This window comes from Lentinus tigrinus, assembly GCF_003813185.1.
Source record: "Lentinus tigrinus ALCF2SS1-7 unplaced genomic scaffold L226scaffold_31, whole genome shotgun sequence".
Lineage (NCBI taxonomy): Eukaryota > Fungi > Basidiomycota > Agaricomycetes > Polyporales > Polyporaceae > Lentinus > Lentinus tigrinus.
In genome coordinates, this window is record NW_027137940.1 from 201,600 (window position 1) to 217,424 (window position 15,825).

Sequence of the window (15,825 nt, forward strand, 5' to 3'; positions counted from 1 at the left end):
CAGAAGCTGCGTGCTTAATAGTGATAGAGCGGGGAACAGCACATCAGAAACTAGCTTGGCCGAAGGACGTCAATAGCCATTCTTAGAGTTTCGCGCTCTTCGCGACCATGGGCGCGGGGGTGGATATCCGGATAAGCGTCTCAGATATTGTCGTTTGCGAAGTCCGCGTGGTATCCAGTGTCAGCGTCAATGGGGTTCGGGCCCGTAACCTACAAGTTTCCCGATGGCCTGGATGGCTCTCATCCAAAATCACAGGCCTTGACAGGCCCCGGGGCTCCAGAAGAACCGGATGAAAAACCATTTCTTTTAGCTTTTATTGCTCGGAGTGAGGATCGAACTCACGACCTCAGGATTGCCCATCCGAAGATGGTCATACGACTGTATGAGACCTGCGCTCTAACCAACTGAGCCATCCAAGCTTGGAGGTCAGACGTATTGCGCAGTATAGACGGAGTACACATGATCCTTGGCGAAAAGCATCTGAGAGGGTATTACTGTAGCGTATCCGGATGATGTGATATCTATGTATACAAACGTCTCATCGTGCACCAAGGTAAGTCCGTAACGTAGCCGATGAGAGGGGTCCCGAATCCCAACACATTGCACGAAAAAGCCTGAGGGCCGAAACCACGAGCAGCTGGCGGGCCGCGGCTCAGAGTCAACGTCAACATGAGCACCCCCCGCCCTCGGCCTCCTCCGGCTCCCTGCTCAGGTCGATGCTCCCGGGCATGTCGTCGCCGCTCCTCCGCCCGGAGTTGGACTTGCGCACGTTGTTGGCGCCGGTCTGCCAGAGCTCGGGCGTGTCGAGGATGCGCTCGACGACGTCGCGGAACGCCTCCTGGACGCCGACGGCGGTCTTGGCGGACGCCTCGACGAAGAGGGCGTTCATGCGCGTGGCGAAGGCCTGGCCTTCCGACGCGGGCACTTGGCGCGAGAATTCCTGTGCGGTGTGTATGGGGGTGCATGTGGTGCGTGGGATGAAGTGAGGCGAGGGGGGCGTTTCGAGGGGTGCACGTGGTGGAAGGGTCCCAAATACGCCGCGGCCAAGGATAGTGACATGAGGAGGAGATAGTAGCGGTAAGTGACTGTCTGGATTTTGACCACAAGGGGCACCAGGGCCACGGCGACGTACCTTGTCCACCTTGTTGCCCACAATGATCTTGACGACCGCGCTCGAGACGTACGTCTCTAGCTCCGTGAACCACTTCGGGAGCGCGTCGAACGACTCGCGGTTCGCGACGTCGTACACGAGGATGATGCCCTGCGCGCCGCGGTAATACGAGGACGTGATTGTCCGGAAGCGCTCCTGCCCAGCAGTATCCTATCCCGATAGTCGGGCGGTGAGCGTCCATGTGCGGGATGAAGCTGCGAGTGGGGACGCACCCATATGCTCAGCTTGACCTTCTTCCCCTTCACGTCCATCTTGTGTACCTGCAGCGGAGGAACAAGTGAGCAAGACTGGCGGTGGAAATGGGGGGACACCCGGATAACCGCGGAAGGTCCGGGACGAGTCCTAGCATTGGTACATTACGCAACGACGGACGGAGCACAACGCTGGTAAGCCGACAGCCCAGCACCGCTGCCGTATGGATGGAGACTCATGAACTCTTTGGCGAAGGGAACCTGCCTCTCTGCAGGCCTACGAGAGAACGCAGACTGGAATAATGGATTGTACTCACCCTGAAGTCGACGCCTATTGTCGCGCTCGATTCATCCTCCGGCAGCCATTGCTCGTCCGAGAACCGGAGCAGCAGACTGCTCTTCCCGACGGACGAGTTCCCGATGAGGAGCAACTTGACGTTGATTGGTGCGTTCGCCTTATCCTGTGACTGAGCCATTGCGTGGTGTCGTTACGTTCGTGTGTTTAATCGTATTCGTGACCAAAATGCGAGAATGTGGACCAAGATTACAGAATGTAGGAGACGAGTATTATCTTCAGAACGCAGAGATATGTCGAGCGAGATGAGATTCACGTGAAAGCAGTTGGACTATGCACAGTACACGACTTGTCCTGCGGCCGCAGACGATATCTAGGACGCTGAGAAAGAGACAGAGGGAGAAGGACTGAAGCAAGACGGGCTGGAGGTGGCAGGAAACAACCTCGGTGGCTCGGCTGAACGGACCATATAAACGCGACCCCCGCGCGGTCCTTGCCCCAAGACGCCCATTCTGCGTGACATCATCGCTGTAACCTCCGAGTCTGTCAGTACTAGGAAGTATAGGTAAGTACTTGTCAGCTTGTAGCATACTTCCTAGTCTTCAGGAAATACATCGTTTAGTTATAGCCGGATGTGTTGCGTTAGGGATAGACACATAACCTGAGGTGACCTGCACGCAAGGTATTAAAGGTGGGCTATCTTGATTGCTTATGATCAATTACAGATAGTAGAGCATCGAGCCTGTGCTTGGATGGCTCAGTTGGTTAGAGCGCAGGTCTCATACAGCAGTATGACCGCCATTAGGCGGGCAATCCTGAGGTCGTGAGTTCGATCCTCACTCCGAGCAATGATCACTGTTTGAACTAGACTATTGCTGCTCTTTTGTTCCTTTTTGTTTTGTAGGCCCGCTCACAGACTGCAGTGCTAAAGCGGAGCTTTACATGTATTTATTGAAACGTGTGGTATACAGAGTACAGAAATATGAGAGGGCACGACCGATGGTCCAGTATCTACTGGTACAAGATCTACTACCTCCGACCAATTCCCTTGTACATCGCTACTTGGGAAGTGGAGGAAGAGTCAACTGAGATCGTGATACAATTACACTAGCAGCAAAGAAGAAGAAAAAGCTTCGTACAAATGGAGTAGGACTGCGACCCGGCTGGAGCAGCCGCAAGCTCAGGAGTACAGCTGGGAGTTGTACGGCGGCCAGATCTTGTCCTCTGCCTGCTTTCTATAGGCCTCCTTGGACATGAGCGGGCTTCCATCCTCGGGGCGATTCCGTAGGGTTTTGGCCCAGAACTCCCGAGCCTCAACAGCGAGCGGGTCTTCAGGGACGTAGTCCTTGCGTTCTTCCTTCGCGACAGCCTTGCCTTTGCCTTTGCCTTTGCCCTTCGCCCTCGCGAGCGCCGCGCTGACGCTCTGGCCAAAGCTTGTGTCCGCCTCCGCCTCCTCGCCGGCGCCGTCCTTGTTCTCCTCGTCGACGACCTCGTCCGAGCGGGGCGGCCACGCCATCGGAATGTCCATTTGGCTCGACGGAGGCGGGACGTAGTACGGAAAGATTGCCTCCCAGCGCGCGCGGTAGACTTCGTCCGGAATCGGCGCGGGCGGGGGCACATTATCCTCAGCTTCCTTGGTAGTGGCGACCATCTTCTCCACGGCAGCTAAGACCTCACTGACCTCCTTGCCGTTGGGGTCAATATTCTCGACGTCGCTGCCGTCGGGGATCCAGGAGGGGTCGCTGTCTAGAATGACGGCCGTGTTCCCAACCTCAGCGCTCTCTTCAGCGACTGGGACAACAGCCTCAGCCTCAGCCTCAGCAGCCTCTTCAGCGACGGGCGAGAGGCGTGCAGGCTCGGGACGCGGAGAGCCCGACTCGCTGCTGGAGGCGTGGGTCGACGGGAGGGGCGACGACGGCGGGAGGGGAGAGTAGCGGAACACAGGACCGGGGGTAGTCCGGCGACGCTTGAGCTTCGGGAAGTCGATGAAGACGGTCTCCGAGGCCGAGGAGGCAGCCTCGATACGACGCTTCTGCGCGCGGAAGGACGCGTTGTTGGAGGGAGAGCTAATTACTGAGCTGGAGCGCGGCTCGACCGGCTCGGTGGGCACGAGCTCTTCGGATCCAAGCTCAATATGCTTGATACGCTTCGTACGCGGGGCACTAGGCCTGCCACAAGGGTATCAGGCTTGTGTTTGGGGATCCACAATTGAAAGAGACTCACCCATTCGGCACGACCGGCGCACCAAATATCCTCGAGTTCAGCTGCAGAGGCTGAGAGGGCGGGGGAGCCTGGCGGAAATGCACGACACCCTCCTCGTTCCGGCCCGGGACGACCAGCAACCCTGTCTCCTGACGCAAGAACTTCTCATACTTCTCGCCCTGTTCCACCCCAATTTCCCGAAGCATACGGTCGTAGTTCTTCAGAAGATCTCCGAGCTCGAGCTCGACCGTGGTTGAATGCAAGAGCCTGTGGGCAACTGCATTCTTGACGTCCCCGAGGAGTCGCTTGATGTAACCGTCGGCCTCGATGTGACCGTACATTTCTTCGAACCAGTAGTTGTCGTTGGGGTCATGCGGTGGGTAGTTGAAGACGACGTTGTTCTCGGTTGTGTAGGGGAGCTGGACATCGTAGTCGTCATCTTCCTCGTTCTGCTCATTCGGAGGGGGAGAAGGTGGTTGGGCACGTGATTGGAGTGGCTGGGGCGAGGACGAAGCCTGTCGTCGACGCGCGGGTTTCCGTCGGCGGAGCGGAGGAGTTTGGGGAGTCAGCCCTTGGAGGGGAGACGACTCAGGTCGCAGGAGCGCTTCGGGGGCATCGGAAGGGATTGCTTTCCACGCGGCCACCAACGGGCGGTCAGGACGGCAAGGGCAGGTGGATGGTTGGGGAGACTCACCTAGCTGGGGCGCTACGTACGCCGGGTTACGGAACGGAGAGAGGTTGGGGTCTTCTGAGATAGAGTGCTGCCGCTGATGCAGGCCCTTGCCCTTGTTGGAACGAAGTGGCCGTGCCGGAGTCGTTTGGATGGTGGATGGAGCCCTCGGCGACGAACGCCTGGAAGCGGGAGCGAATGACGGCTGGCGGGAGCTAGAGGCTGTGGGTGCAGTAGAAGAGGCACGCAAGCGAGAGCTGCGGCGGGGAGCTGAGGTCTCAACGACGGGGTCCGACGTCGCGACCGGGATGTCCTGTTCGGACGTGGTTAGAGCAATGGTGTAGTGTCTCTTCAGAGGCGCCATAGTGTGCTATATCGAGTGAACAGTGGATGAGAGATGCTGCTTAACTGCAGGAGGGTATCAGACTGGGAGAAAGTGGTGGTTGCGGTGGTGGTTGGGATACAAGCAGCTTGGGCTGGTGCTGGGTTGCAAGGACCGCCTTTTCTTGTTCGCCCGTTTGGGAAAGACCCATCAAACAACGTGGCAGATAGACGCCAAAGCGCTTAGATGCCAGAGTCTAGACTTCCTGTGCGCCTTACCTTCGCCTTCCTGGTGCGTCTCAGTACACTGTGCTTCACGGTGCTCTCCCCACCAACTCGCAAATATTCAGCAGAGCGATTAACCTGGTCCATAAAATACAGAAGTGTGAGATGGTCGGACATACTGGTACACGAGAGCGCCCGAGCGCAGCGGATCGGGCATCGATAACGGGTAGGTAGCGGTCGGTTACGCATACGGATCCTCCTCCCGCTCGGGCTGGTACACGTATGTGTTCTGGGCCGCCATGACGAGGGGGTTGGTAAGCTGCTCCGCTTGCGCACTAGATGAGATGCATGGTCAGTACTGTCAGCGATGATGAGGAAGGAAACATGACTTACCCGAACTGTTTCCTCAACAGCTCGTCCAGCAGTGCGTCCTTGCGCTCCTTCCAGCACTTCTCTTCGTGTCGCAAAACGCGCAGCTCCTCGACAAGCGCTTCGTGTTGCTCAAGTGCCCAGCGGTGCTTCGCTTTCATGAGCATGTAGCGCACTTGCGTGTGAGAGCGGCCCATGATCAGCCCCGTCGCGGGGTCGGCCTGCCGCAACAGGTGTGGCGGAAGCTCGTCTTCGGGGTCGTACTCGAAGGTCCCTGGTTCTGGAGAATACTGCCGAGCAGGAGTCTGAGGCTGTCGCGAGTTGGGGACGCCGCCCTCGACAGGCGACACGCGGAACTCGTCATCGTCGTTGGCTTGTTGCTCGACTTTGAACGTCGAGTAGCCATATGGGTCTGGCGGGTGGGTCACGGCAGCCTCTGGCTCCTCGCGCTTGCGCTTCCTGTTGCCTCCGCGGCCAGGCAAGGGAGGCGAGATGTTGTGCTGTATCCGCATGTGCTTTGCTAGCGCATCGGAACGCGTGAAGGACTTGTCGCACTCTGGATACGATGATGTCAATCCATGTGAACCACAACGCGCATGTATGAGTCTCAAGTTCGAATACACATGCACACGCCTGACAGCGAACAGATTACAACGAGCAACGTACCTGGCCGTGGACATGTGAACGGCTTCTCTCCAGTATGCGACCGTATGTGCGAGATGAGCGCGAATCGCGAAGTCTGGGCTATCCCGCGACGGACGCAACCCGCCCACTCGCAGGTATAATTGGACTTGTGCACGCCGATATGGTCTGGCTAACCCATCAGACTCCCGATGACGCTGTGTATGCACACTTGGCCGCTCACCATTGTGTATGTGATCAATGAGAGTCGGTAGATGGTTGAAGACTTTGCCACAATCTTCCCATTGACAAGTCATGGTATCCGCCTCCTGGTCCTCCACCGCCATGCTTGCGTCTGCTGTGACTGGGGAGCCTGGCCTTGATGCTGAGCCTGCATATTCGACCGCCTCTCCATACGAGCCGACGTCTTCGTCAGAGGAGTCGGAAAAGTCCGTGCTGGACCGCAAACTGGGTGAGGGACTCGGGCTGTACACGCTGCGCGCCATAGCAGAAAAGACGACGAAGGTGCCACGGGGTTGAACTATGTAGGGTAGAATGGGGGCAGGGGTTAACGAGGGACGAGCGGCGTTTGCGAAATTGTGACGGTCAACGTAGGCGTCGGCGCTCACGCTTTTGGACCGCAACTACAACAATCGTTCCTTCGCCCTCATCATTGACACTTCTTGCTGTCTGACGGTTACCAACGTTGCTCAAAGACCGTACACCATCTTCTCAATGAGCTCCCCTTTCGCAAATTATCCCGTACCGGAGCGTTCATTCATCCCCGCCAACCCATCCACGCCAGCACCCGCTCGTGGCGGAGCTGCAGGCACGCGCGGGACAGGAGCGAAACGGGGCCGCAAACCCAAGAACGCGACCGCAAACGCCAATGCGAGCGCACCACAAACCCCAACGACAACCCAACAGTCACAAAGCGGTCTGCAATGGGCCGACCCGCAGGTCGGTAGCGGGACAGCTGCAGGGTCAAGCTCTGCAGGCGGAGGGTCGACGCCTGCACCCAGTCAGGATGCACAGGCGGCGTTGCAGGGGCTCAGTCTTCCAGGTACGCAACCAGTTGCATCCACCTCGGCCGCCGCAGGAGCGGAGGGGACCCCTGGACCGTCGGGAACGGGCGGTGCTGCTGCCAATGGCGCCCCCGCTGGCGAGGAGGACGGAGACGGGGAAGATGAGATACTGCCTGCAATGGCGGATGACGACTACTCGGCGCAATTGTCGTGGCAGAGTCAGTCAAAGGACAACCTGAAGTGCGTGTCCCCTCGAGCTGCGTTCATTGACGGTGCTGACTCAATGCCCGCGATCGCAGAGTCCTCATGGACAATTTCAGTCCTGAACAGTACGATCGTTTCGAGGCGTATCGCCGGCATGCTCTCCCAAAACAAGCTGTGCGCAAGGTTCGCACAGTTCCTCTTCAGAAATCCCTCATTCTCACGTTGACATGGCGCATTTAGGTTATCCAGCAAGCGACCGGCCAGCAAGTGTCGCAACCCGTCGCCCAGATCGTGGCTGGTTTCTCGAAAGTATTTGTGGGCGAGATCGTCGAGAAAGGTCCGTCGTTGCCTTTGTCAATCATACTTTCCCTAATACGAAGAATGGCGACAGCACGCAGCGTACAAGCGCGTCGAGGAGAGACGGGCCCACTGTCCCCTGATCACCTACGCGAAGCATACCGGATGTACCAGGAAGAGACCGGGCGAGTTGGCGCAGCGCGCCCGCTGAGGTCGAAACGTCTCTTCGTGCGATAGACGCATGCCGCATGCCGCACCCTTCTTCTGCGCTATTCCATCCTTCGGACTCGTGCGTGCTATGATTTTGTGTGTCCATGTACTTTATACTACTCATTCGTGAATCTATTGGTCGGAACATAATACAGGCGATGTTGTCTAGCGGTTACGGCGCATCTGAGCCACCAGAAGTCCCCGCATGCTGGTCCGACCCCGCAAAATCTTGGCAGTGCACGGTTAGAATCCAACGGTGGGCCCTCGTGTCCACCCACTAGGATTCGACGATACGGATATTTTCTCTGCCGTTTTCTGAGCCCAGCACAAGGACCGTGTATGATTCGCCATACAAGTTTAGGCTCGAATTCGCTTAGCAAAGAACACGCTTGCATGCGAAGCGGAAAGTAGGTCAGTCGCATGTTTTCCACTCGTCTGCTACGGCATCATTGATAAGGTGTAAGGGCGTCTTCAACAAGACGGCGAAGAGTACATAGTGTCCTTGCATCACCCGCCAGCCCTCTCCGGCCTGCCATCCGAATCACGGTCATGCCTCTACCCGTTGCATGTTCTGATAGAGCGTAGGAGTCACACCCAAATCCTGCTGAGGTTAGTGCCTGTTCCAACCCACTGAGGCAAGCCTTGGATCGTTCTGACTTACTGCAGATCCGGACATGCTGGCAGGTTGGGGAAATCCTTCCTGAAGTGACGTCGCGGAGAACGTAGAACAGCGATGTTACTATTGAACTATCTGCTGCTCTCGTCACTGGAGGCAAGCTTGCGATGTGACTTGCTCGAGGGTGGACTCAAGTACATTGAACTTTGAAGGGAAGGTACATGCAGATAATTTAGACGAGTGCCGCATCTCCAAGCCAGGCACGCATGTATTGCCCACTTTATTGTCTACGTTTGCTCAGCGTTCTAACCAGTGGACAAATTGTAGTCTACGAACACGCGAATCGGGTTCGGGGAGCCCCATGGGAGTTCAACCAGTCCCCATCGAACCAGCGTGTGCTCAATAGCCTCTACCCTAGATCTATACCATGCTCGTTCCTACATAAGATCTACAGGCCCTCGTCAGCACCCGGTGGGTGGATCGATCTCCTTGGCAAGTTGGACTAAACCCGGCGCTGCCAGCAGAATCGGCGAGTACGCAAATGCTGGACACAGCATCCGATCCTCCTCTCGAGTAGGCTCGACCCGAACAAACCGCCAACTTCACGGCAAGATTCCTCAGGCCTCAGATCTAGGGCTGCGCACTTCCTGAGAGTTACCGCAGCACGTACTTGGTAGTAGTCCGATCTCGGATCGAGGGAGCACACGTCCTAAGTAGCAGCGGCTCGCCGGCGGTCGTTCCATTCTCAGCCTGCTTATTTCGATTAATGTCCTTGAGACACGATCGAGGAGGGGGAATAAGTACACGCAACCTGGGCTATGTATCTCTTCCCTGACATGCTGACTACATGCATACTACTAGTTCGACGTTCGACGTTCACGATCGATCGAGGTTACTTACAACCAGGGTCCTGACGACATGAAACACGAACCCGGCGAACCACTGCGCGGACGCTCACACCTCCCCCCCAAACTTGAGTCCGCACAGCATGATATTGAGGGCGCGTATGTATACCGGTAACCGTACTCACTCGAGTCTCGAGCCGTGACCATACCGGCGCCGCACTCAGTAGTGTAATGTCGCTCGTGCATGATACGTACGCGTACAGAGCCTTGCAGGGTTCCCTTCGCGTCCGGGAGTACACGGATGACACTTCCTCCTAAGGCTGACAGCGACACTGACAGCATTCGGAATGCTTGTGCCAGGCCTGTACTGCCACAGCGTCGGTACGGGCTCGAATCGTAGCCGGGAGACTGGGAGGCTCGTTCCGCAGGTATTCCGAGCCCACGTATATGGACTCCCGTGCGGGCGTGCGGGCGTGCATCCAGAGCGCGTAGCGATCCCTTCGGACTCCGAATTGGCCGTCGCCGTTGTTACTTGTAACTTAAACTTGTGCTCGATCGAGGACTCAGTACTCCGCAGCAGGGTTGCGTTACGGGGGTTGGTAACACGGTACGGCGTACTTATGGTTAGTAAGTACATGAGGCGAGGCGAGGTCACAGGTGCCAATGCCGGTGAGGCTCGAGAGGAGACTCCGGAGCGCCCGTAACAGTAACGTGCGGATGGCGGAAAGGGTCCGTGCATAGTGCTAGTTTTGGAAATCCTGCAAGTAGGAGGTCGTGATGGAAGGCCCAAGGGAGGTCGTGTGAGCTGAGTAAGTAAATACGCGACAGGACCGTGGATCATGGCATGATGATCACCAATGGGTGCAATGGCAAGTATGTACTGGCAGGGAAAGGGACGTGTCACGTCGAGGCAGAACGTTGAAGCAGCCGGGCCCGAGTCCGAACAGGGTTCGAACAGACTTCAGATGGCGGTGCTGCGCCTTGACGAGTCGCACTTGCCCCGCCTTGCAACAACACCTGCAGCAGGCTCACGAATCACGAGTCACGAGTCGCGAGAACCAGATTGGCGAGAGGATCGCATGCACGCGTGTGTGCTTCGAGCAATGGAGAAGCACGCCTTCAAAGCTTCAAAGCTTCAAAGTTCAAGCTCCTCGTTGCCACGCTCCATTGGCAATACCGGTCGTAATAATAGAGAGCACCCCACTCGGACTCGTAGCGGTGCTGACAGACAACAAACGGGAACTTGCCGCGGACGAAGAACAGTAACGTCAGGGCGGGGCGCCCTGCAGCTGGAGTCTGGACGAACGGACGAGCCGCGATGGTTTGTAAATTGTGCCAGTGCTGGCCGGCCGCTCGCCGCGGTACCGCACGCACGGTGAGCTTGTGACGGATATGGTTAGGTAGATGTGTACCCGACGGCCCTCAGTAGTACTGTATGTCCGGGCTTGAATGCTCGCTCCGCGGCGCCCGCCGGCGAATAACATATCCAGAGTGTGGAGCTCGGTCTGAAACCATTCGTGAGTCCGCCGGCGGCCAGGGCAAGACAAAGACGTGCTCTTAGTACAGTACGTACCAATTGTCGTGCCACGGTGACACGCACCACTAGCTAGGGCTGGCACGAGACGTAGTCGACCGGAGGCATGGGGCGCGAGCCAAGTGTTGGCCCCCACGGAGGCCGTACGGGCTCCCCGTCAGCCTTCCGCGACACATGCATGTGGGGGTGCCAGGGTGCCAGGCCATGCTCGGACTTTAGGGTGCTGAATGCGTACACCACGAAGGCGTTAGCCCTGCAAACCATGTTCATCCGGACACGGGCGCATCGTATCACGGATGCTGCACCCTGGGTTGAGACGCGGATCAGGAAGGCGTGTTTGTTTGTCTCTCGTTCTCTGGATTCACTGTCACGGAGAGACATAGTAGAGCGCATACATTGTCACAGGCAGCAAGCAGAAAGCGCTCAGCTCTGCCTGCCTGCCCTTCGCATCTCCTCGTAGGACGACAGTCATGTGAACGGCTTACCAGAGCCCGAGAACCCATACAACCAAGGATCATGGCCATCAAATACGCAGTGTGACGAACGCTTGATCCCTCACCGCAGACAGCGACGACTCGTGAGGTGGGCACTAGTCCCAAGACGTCCGTGGGGACACGCATGTGAAGGTGGTAATCTACGCGCATACAATCAGTTTACAGGCTCGGCGTCACCACAATGCCACCAAAGACGAGGAACAGCACGTACCGCAGTGGCATACTGGATTCATCCTTCTGCCCCGCGATCCGACGACGGAAGTGCGTTCATCCTCGCACTGGCAGCACCAAGCAAGTACCAAGCGGACGTCCTGTAACAGTTGTGCACGCACATAAGCCCGGGCGACACGTACGCTGACAGGAAGGGATGTGCGCACCGCGCCCGTCCCTCGTCACTTGGGAGAATCTCGACAGATACAGAAGGACCCTGCAGATGCCAGACAGCCCAGGAGCCAGCAAGTGCCAAGCTGTGGGAGCCACGTCTTCGGCATGACGGGGAACACGCACAGAGGCTCACGGCCCGATGGACTCTGCAGGAGTCACTAGTCACTGCTAGTGCTGTCTGTCTGCACGCCAGTGACAGTGACAGTGACAGTGGCAGGGCATCGAAGTGATCAATAAGTGCTCAATGGGCGAACGTCACGAAGGTTCTACTAGCAGGAACGTCGGGAGGTCCGTTCACCCGCATGACCCTGAGCTGCGGACGACGACGACGACTGGGACCAAGGGTGCATCAAGCCCGACTCGCCCAAGAAGGAGCGCATACGTATACAAACGTGGCCAGTGCTCCCTGTGACAGAGTCATACGGCCACAACTCAATACTCAGATACTCAGATATGGCATCCGAACGAACCACGCAACGCCACGAGCCTCCAAGGACGTCGGAGCCTACGTTCACCCGCACCGCACCACGACACGAGGCCCTCGACGAGCGAATCACGACCTGCAGAAGGCCGACGCGCAAGCTCTGGTAAGCGTAAGCACGGATCAATTCATCTAGGCAGGCAGGAAGGCAGGAAGGCAGGGAGGCAGGGGAGGTACACGCGTACCTCCTCGCGGGGAGCTGCGGACTCGCGGCTGAGATCCACCCGGCTTAGCCACCGTGCCCACGTACACCTCGTCATCAATACGGCGAGCATGTGAATGTCCTACAAGCACCGGAGCGCACGCCAATTGCAAAAGCCAGCCTCGGAGTCAGAGTTGGTCCACGAAGTGACTGAGTGACATGAAAGGGAGCGGACGTACCGGGGTTCCCCCTGTCGGCCTCGGAAGACAGGTCACAGCACAGAGCTATACCTTACGTGGTAGACTGCGGCCACGATGACCGACGGAGGTTGCTTCATTGAACAAGGCTGGATCTTGGCTCCGGACACACGAGGTGCGTGACAATCGAGAACTGTCGAGGACGGTCTACCACCGCGGAGGCCTAGTCACTTCGGAAGGAACGCGGGGTCGGGAGGCTTGGTTGTCCGACTCAGCGCACGACGTGGTTGCTCCGAATTGGACTTGGAGTAACCCCGAGATGTCCTCTAGTCATTCATACAGAGTAGTGTGACTGGGATGAATGGCGGATGGGAGTAGGTCTGACATACCGACGCGTAAGCGCATGCTGCTTCTTTGCTTGGTAATCACCCTCCGGAGCTTTCGTGAGCCCATGGGAGATGCCCGAGCGGAGAGAGAGAGAGAGAGATGAATTGAAAGAAAGGGTGTGTGGATGAAGTCGGGAAGTAGAGACCCCGAGCGGAGACGGTCTTGGATATCGTTTTGGTAATGAAGTGGCACCAAAAAATGGTTTCCCGGAGCCCGCTGAACCTCGCCGGTCGGTCTTCGCACAAACGGAGCAGCGGAGACGACTTGGACGATCTCAGTCAGCAGAAGGGAGCAGAGACACCGCATCGCGCGACGAGAAACCGCGTCCGCGAGAGCTCCGACTCGGGCGCTCGTATGGTATGACGTCGGTGCTCGGATGAGCGGCCGAAAATGGGAATCAATGTAGCGCGCCGGGGGTTCGAATCTGAGCGATGCGGGCATTATTGACGCGAATTTGCTCACCGGACATCAAGCATCCAACGCTCGCGAGTCCCTGCAACTGTCAGTGGAAAGCAATGCAGAGATGATCCTAGGTTACTCCAGGGCGCATCCCGACGCCGCCGCCGGACAAAAGTGAGTAAGCACACTAGAGTCTCCATGCAGGGCGGAACGCCCAGGCGGACGGCGGCCGCGCAAAGGATCGGCGTCCCGTCTCCAGGCTGTCAAGAGAGTACAAGGACGCAGTGCTGTGGGATGCACAGGGAGAGTGGTTCGAGTGACGTCGGGTGGTGAGTAGGGTGTTGCGCCGTTGATTCAGAGTCTCAGTGCGTGCATGTGGCGCGCCCGAGGCACACGGCAGCCTGTCGCTGTGCAGTGTCCACCAGGCTCAACCTTGCGGAGCGGGGGACCTCGGAAGTGCGTGAGTTTTCGCGTCCGCTGTCGATGGGTGGAGGAAGAGGGGCGAACGAGGCTGCGGGCGATGCACGATGCGAGGAGGTCGAGAACGTTCCCAAGTGCGCACCGTGTACGAGGCTCCGGCCTCCAGAGTACAAGGCCGGCTCTCGCACGCTGTGACATCGTGGACAGCGTACAGCATCGATTAATGAGTGTCGCCAGCCGCGGAGATGAGCAGAAGGAGGTTATCCCGCAGACATGAATGAACGCGATAAACAGCCAGGCAGAGAGGAGCAACTCCTCGAGCCCATTCGAACCGAATCGATCTTCCCAGCTCATCACCAACGATCGCAGTCCAATTGGCTCCCGGCGCTTCAAGCCCAATCAAGCTCTGATCAAGGCCTGCCCCTTCCGAGATCTCGATCACGATCACAGAGCTCAGGCACCAGGTTTTCCGTGCGGTACTGCCCAAACCAGAAGGCGTGACCCCACGAGGCGTCACACTCCGATCGATCATCATCAAGGCCGCCGGCATCATCCGTACTTGCGCGATCGCGATCACCGACTCAGCAGCAGTGGCGCAGCCCTGGAAAGTGTTCGAGGAAAGTGCTCCAGGACACAATGGATTGTGCATCGAGTGCGCTCGAAGACTCGAGCGTCGACCGGCTTGCGGGACAGAGCGGTCGCGAGAGACCAATCACCGACGTCATTCTCCACAGTCCGACTGAATGCCTGACGCACTCTGTGGGAGCAGGCGCACAGCTGGGCGGACATTGAACCTGAAGCTTTGAAGCCTGAAGCCTGAGTAACGGTCGGGGGACACTGTCACGCTCCCTGCCATATGTCTCACACAAGCAGCCCGGGACAGAGTATTGGCTCGAAACTAGGTTAGGTTAGCATTCACGCGCACGCTCGGCGCAGTGCCAGCCCATGCGGCGCGGAGGAGGAGTTTGAACCTTGCGGAGTCCCGGGTCGACGAACGTTACAGTAAGCCTGACACTGACAGTGACTCGGGCCCTCGGGATAAGGTTAGATGTCACGTCGGACTGCACGGCATTGGCAACACAGCGCACGGTGATTGTGCGCACGCAAGCACTTGTGGGGAGTGGGGAGGACCACTGCACAGCGGTGACACGCTATCGCTGATGCTACCTGCCGACCGAGAGATTTCAGCGATCGGTCGGCCTCCGACGGCGGCGGCTGCTGCCGCTGTTGTCCGTACGAGGAAACCACAAAGCAAGAGCGTGTTCGACAAAGTTTCCGGGACCTGCCAGTGAGCGACCGTGGGTGAGATTCGCAGGAACACACGTACATACATGAAACTCACCTGCTGCTACTATGTACGCCGGCGATCAACGCGCAACATCTAGTAGTAGTAGGCTATAGACATCCCACAGGCTGACGAATCTCTAAGAGAGGCGCATCCTGATTACTGACCGGCGTGGCCGCACCCGCACCTCCGCCACCCGTGCACGCCGCACTCTTGACGTGGGACCGCGTGCCGTACACCCCCCCACGACAAAGTCAACGGCACTGACATTCGCAGCCGCTGCCTGCGCACTGAGCAGCAACTAGTATGCACGCAAGTATGAACACCGGCATGGACATGCCCGCAGCGCACCTTCCTCGTCCTAGGTACCGTCGACCCGGCCCCCAGTGCCCACTGCGATTCGCACCGTCTGCACGCCCGTGGCGTCCGCAACCGAACTGTGTGCAGTAGTCAGTAGGCAGTAGTCGGTAGTCAGTTGTCAGTTGTATGCATGTACTCTACAATGCGCACGTCTGGCTTCTAGTGCGGACGAAGGTGATAGACTTTCGCTAGTACACCGCGGTTCTGGTAAGTCGTCGCCCGGCCGCCGCTCGCGAGTCGTCCCGCGAGTACTTGCAGTGTCGATCACACCAGCAGCCTGCAGGTCCTCGGTGAGCCCACGGAGGGGATCTACAGGCTTCTGGTCCTGGACGCGATGGACGTACGCGTACGAGTCCTATCGCGTTGACGATAGGTAGACAGGTACGTCCGAAGTTCAGACGCTGCAGTCGATGTCGACGGGCCCTCGAACTATAACCTGAAGGCCGACACAGAGCTGAGTAATTCGAGCAACAGGTAATA

General features: G+C 57.9%; 8 protein-coding genes and 2 non-coding genes across 10 annotated transcripts; 4 read left to right on the plus strand and 6 right to left on the minus strand.

The window, feature by feature from the left end:
* Positions 1-317: 317 nt before the first annotated feature.
* On the minus strand, positions 318-419 carry L226DRAFT_t224. The gene has a single exon. It is a non-coding gene; the product is annotated as a tRNA-Met (tRNA).
* A 42-nt stretch (positions 420-461) lies between these two features.
* On the minus strand, positions 462-2,097 carry L226DRAFT_538308 (ras-domain-containing protein). Its single transcript, XM_067681467.1, has 4 exons — positions 1,680-2,097; positions 1,384-1,431; positions 1,133-1,321; positions 462-940 (listed from the first exon to the last, which is right to left on the minus strand). Exons 1-4 carry the CDS (start codon positions 1,836-1,838, stop codon positions 665-667), a joined length of 672 nt encoding a protein of 223 aa, XP_067531750.1. The 5' UTR covers positions 1,839-2,097; the 3' UTR covers positions 462-664.
* Positions 2,098-2,403: 306 nt separating this feature from the next.
* L226DRAFT_t220 lies at positions 2,404-2,505 on the plus strand. The gene has a single exon. It is a non-coding gene; the product is annotated as a tRNA-Met (tRNA).
* A 332-nt stretch (positions 2,506-2,837) lies between these two features.
* On the minus strand, positions 2,838-4,893 carry L226DRAFT_574184 (uncharacterized protein; the record flags this gene model as incomplete). The annotated part of the gene is made up of 3 exons (XM_067684994.1): positions 2,838-3,825; positions 3,881-4,487; positions 4,554-4,893. 3 exons carry the CDS (start codon positions 4,891-4,893, stop codon positions 2,838-2,840), a joined length of 1,935 nt encoding a protein of 644 aa, XP_067531751.1.
* Positions 4,894-5,316: 423 nt separating this feature from the next.
* L226DRAFT_574185 (uncharacterized protein) lies at positions 5,317-6,571 on the minus strand (the record flags this gene model as incomplete). Its single annotated transcript, XM_067684995.1, has 4 exons — positions 5,317-5,410; positions 5,469-6,000; positions 6,111-6,254; positions 6,310-6,571. The coding sequence occupies 4 exons, from the start codon at positions 6,569-6,571 to the stop codon at positions 5,317-5,319; spliced, it is 1,032 nt and encodes a 343-aa protein (XP_067531752.1).
* A 229-nt stretch (positions 6,572-6,800) lies between these two features.
* Positions 6,801-7,828, plus strand: L226DRAFT_469107 (TAFII28-domain-containing protein; the record flags this gene model as incomplete). Its single annotated transcript, XM_067676190.1, has 4 exons — positions 6,801-7,330; positions 7,390-7,477; positions 7,535-7,631; positions 7,686-7,828. The coding sequence occupies 4 exons, from the start codon at positions 6,801-6,803 to the stop codon at positions 7,826-7,828; spliced, it is 858 nt and encodes a 285-aa protein (XP_067531753.1).
* L226DRAFT_538312 (uncharacterized protein) lies at positions 7,810-8,330 on the plus strand. The gene is made up of 3 exons (XM_067681468.1): positions 7,810-7,880; positions 7,957-8,212; positions 8,266-8,330. The coding sequence occupies exons 1-2, from the start codon at positions 7,833-7,835 to the stop codon at positions 8,080-8,082; spliced, it is 174 nt and encodes a 57-aa protein (XP_067531754.1). The 5' UTR covers positions 7,810-7,832; the 3' UTR covers positions 8,083-8,212; positions 8,266-8,330.
* Positions 8,331-10,119: 1,789 nt separating this feature from the next.
* Positions 10,120-12,388, plus strand: L226DRAFT_525501 (uncharacterized protein; the record flags this gene model as incomplete). Its single annotated transcript, XM_067678975.1, has 8 exons — positions 10,120-10,637; positions 10,873-10,939; positions 10,990-11,178; positions 11,257-11,551; positions 11,652-11,749; positions 11,938-11,962; positions 12,018-12,261; positions 12,292-12,388. 8 exons carry the CDS (start codon positions 10,120-10,122, stop codon positions 12,386-12,388), a joined length of 1,533 nt encoding a protein of 510 aa, XP_067531755.1.
* A 169-nt stretch (positions 12,389-12,557) lies between these two features.
* L226DRAFT_210592 (uncharacterized protein) lies at positions 12,558-13,593 on the minus strand. The gene is made up of 3 exons (XM_067672909.1): positions 13,344-13,593; positions 12,884-13,144; positions 12,558-12,820 (listed from the first exon to the last, which is right to left on the minus strand). Exons 1-3 carry the CDS (start codon positions 13,478-13,480, stop codon positions 12,766-12,768), a joined length of 453 nt encoding a protein of 150 aa, XP_067531756.1. The 5' UTR covers positions 13,481-13,593; the 3' UTR covers positions 12,558-12,765.
* Positions 13,479-14,099, minus strand: L226DRAFT_210586 (uncharacterized protein). Its single transcript, XM_067672908.1, has one exon. The coding sequence runs from the start codon at positions 14,052-14,054 to the stop codon at positions 13,635-13,637; it is 420 nt and encodes a 139-aa protein (XP_067531757.1). The 5' UTR covers positions 14,055-14,099; the 3' UTR covers positions 13,479-13,634.
* Positions 14,100-15,825: the final 1,726 nt, after the last annotated feature.

What these genes read in the sequence shown, in the direction of transcription:
- L226DRAFT_210592 (XM_067672909.1), bottom strand. Translation starts at nt 13,480, where the DNA reads ATGGAGACTCTAGTGTGCTTACTCACTTTTGTCCGGCGGCGGCGTCGG. An exon ending in CGTTGGATGCTTGATGTCCG is followed by an intron (nt 13,145 to 13,343) that starts GTGAGCAAATTC and finishes AGATCGTCCAAG; the next exon opens with TCGTCTCCGCTGCTCCGTTT. An exon ending in CAGCATGCGCTTACGCGTCG is followed by an intron (nt 12,821 to 12,883) that starts GTATGTCAGACC and finishes ATGAATGACTAG; the next exon opens with AGGACATCTCGGGGTTACTC.
- L226DRAFT_538308 (XM_067681467.1), bottom strand. Translation starts at nt 1,838, where the DNA reads ATGGCTCAGTCACAGGATAAGGCGAACGCACCAATCAACGTCAAGTTG. An exon ending in CAATAGGCGTCGACTTCAGG is followed by an intron (nt 1,432 to 1,679) that starts GTGAGTACAATC and finishes CCTCCGCTGCAG; the next exon opens with GTACACAAGATGGACGTGAA. An exon ending in TGGGCAACAAGGTGGACAAG is followed by an intron (nt 941 to 1,132) that starts GTACGTCGCCGT and finishes CACACCGCACAG; the next exon opens with GAATTCTCGCGCCAAGTGCC.
- L226DRAFT_538312 (XM_067681468.1), top strand. Translation starts at nt 7,833, where the DNA reads ATGCCGCATGCCGCACCCTTCTTCTGCGCTATTCCATCCTTCGGACTC. An exon ending in CTATTCCATCCTTCGGACTC is followed by an intron (nt 7,881 to 7,956) that starts GTGCGTGCTATG and finishes AACATAATACAG; the next exon opens with GCGATGTTGTCTAGCGGTTA.
- L226DRAFT_210586 (XM_067672908.1), bottom strand. Translation starts at nt 14,054, where the DNA reads ATGAGCTGGGAAGATCGATTCGGTTCGAATGGGCTCGAGGAGTTGCTC.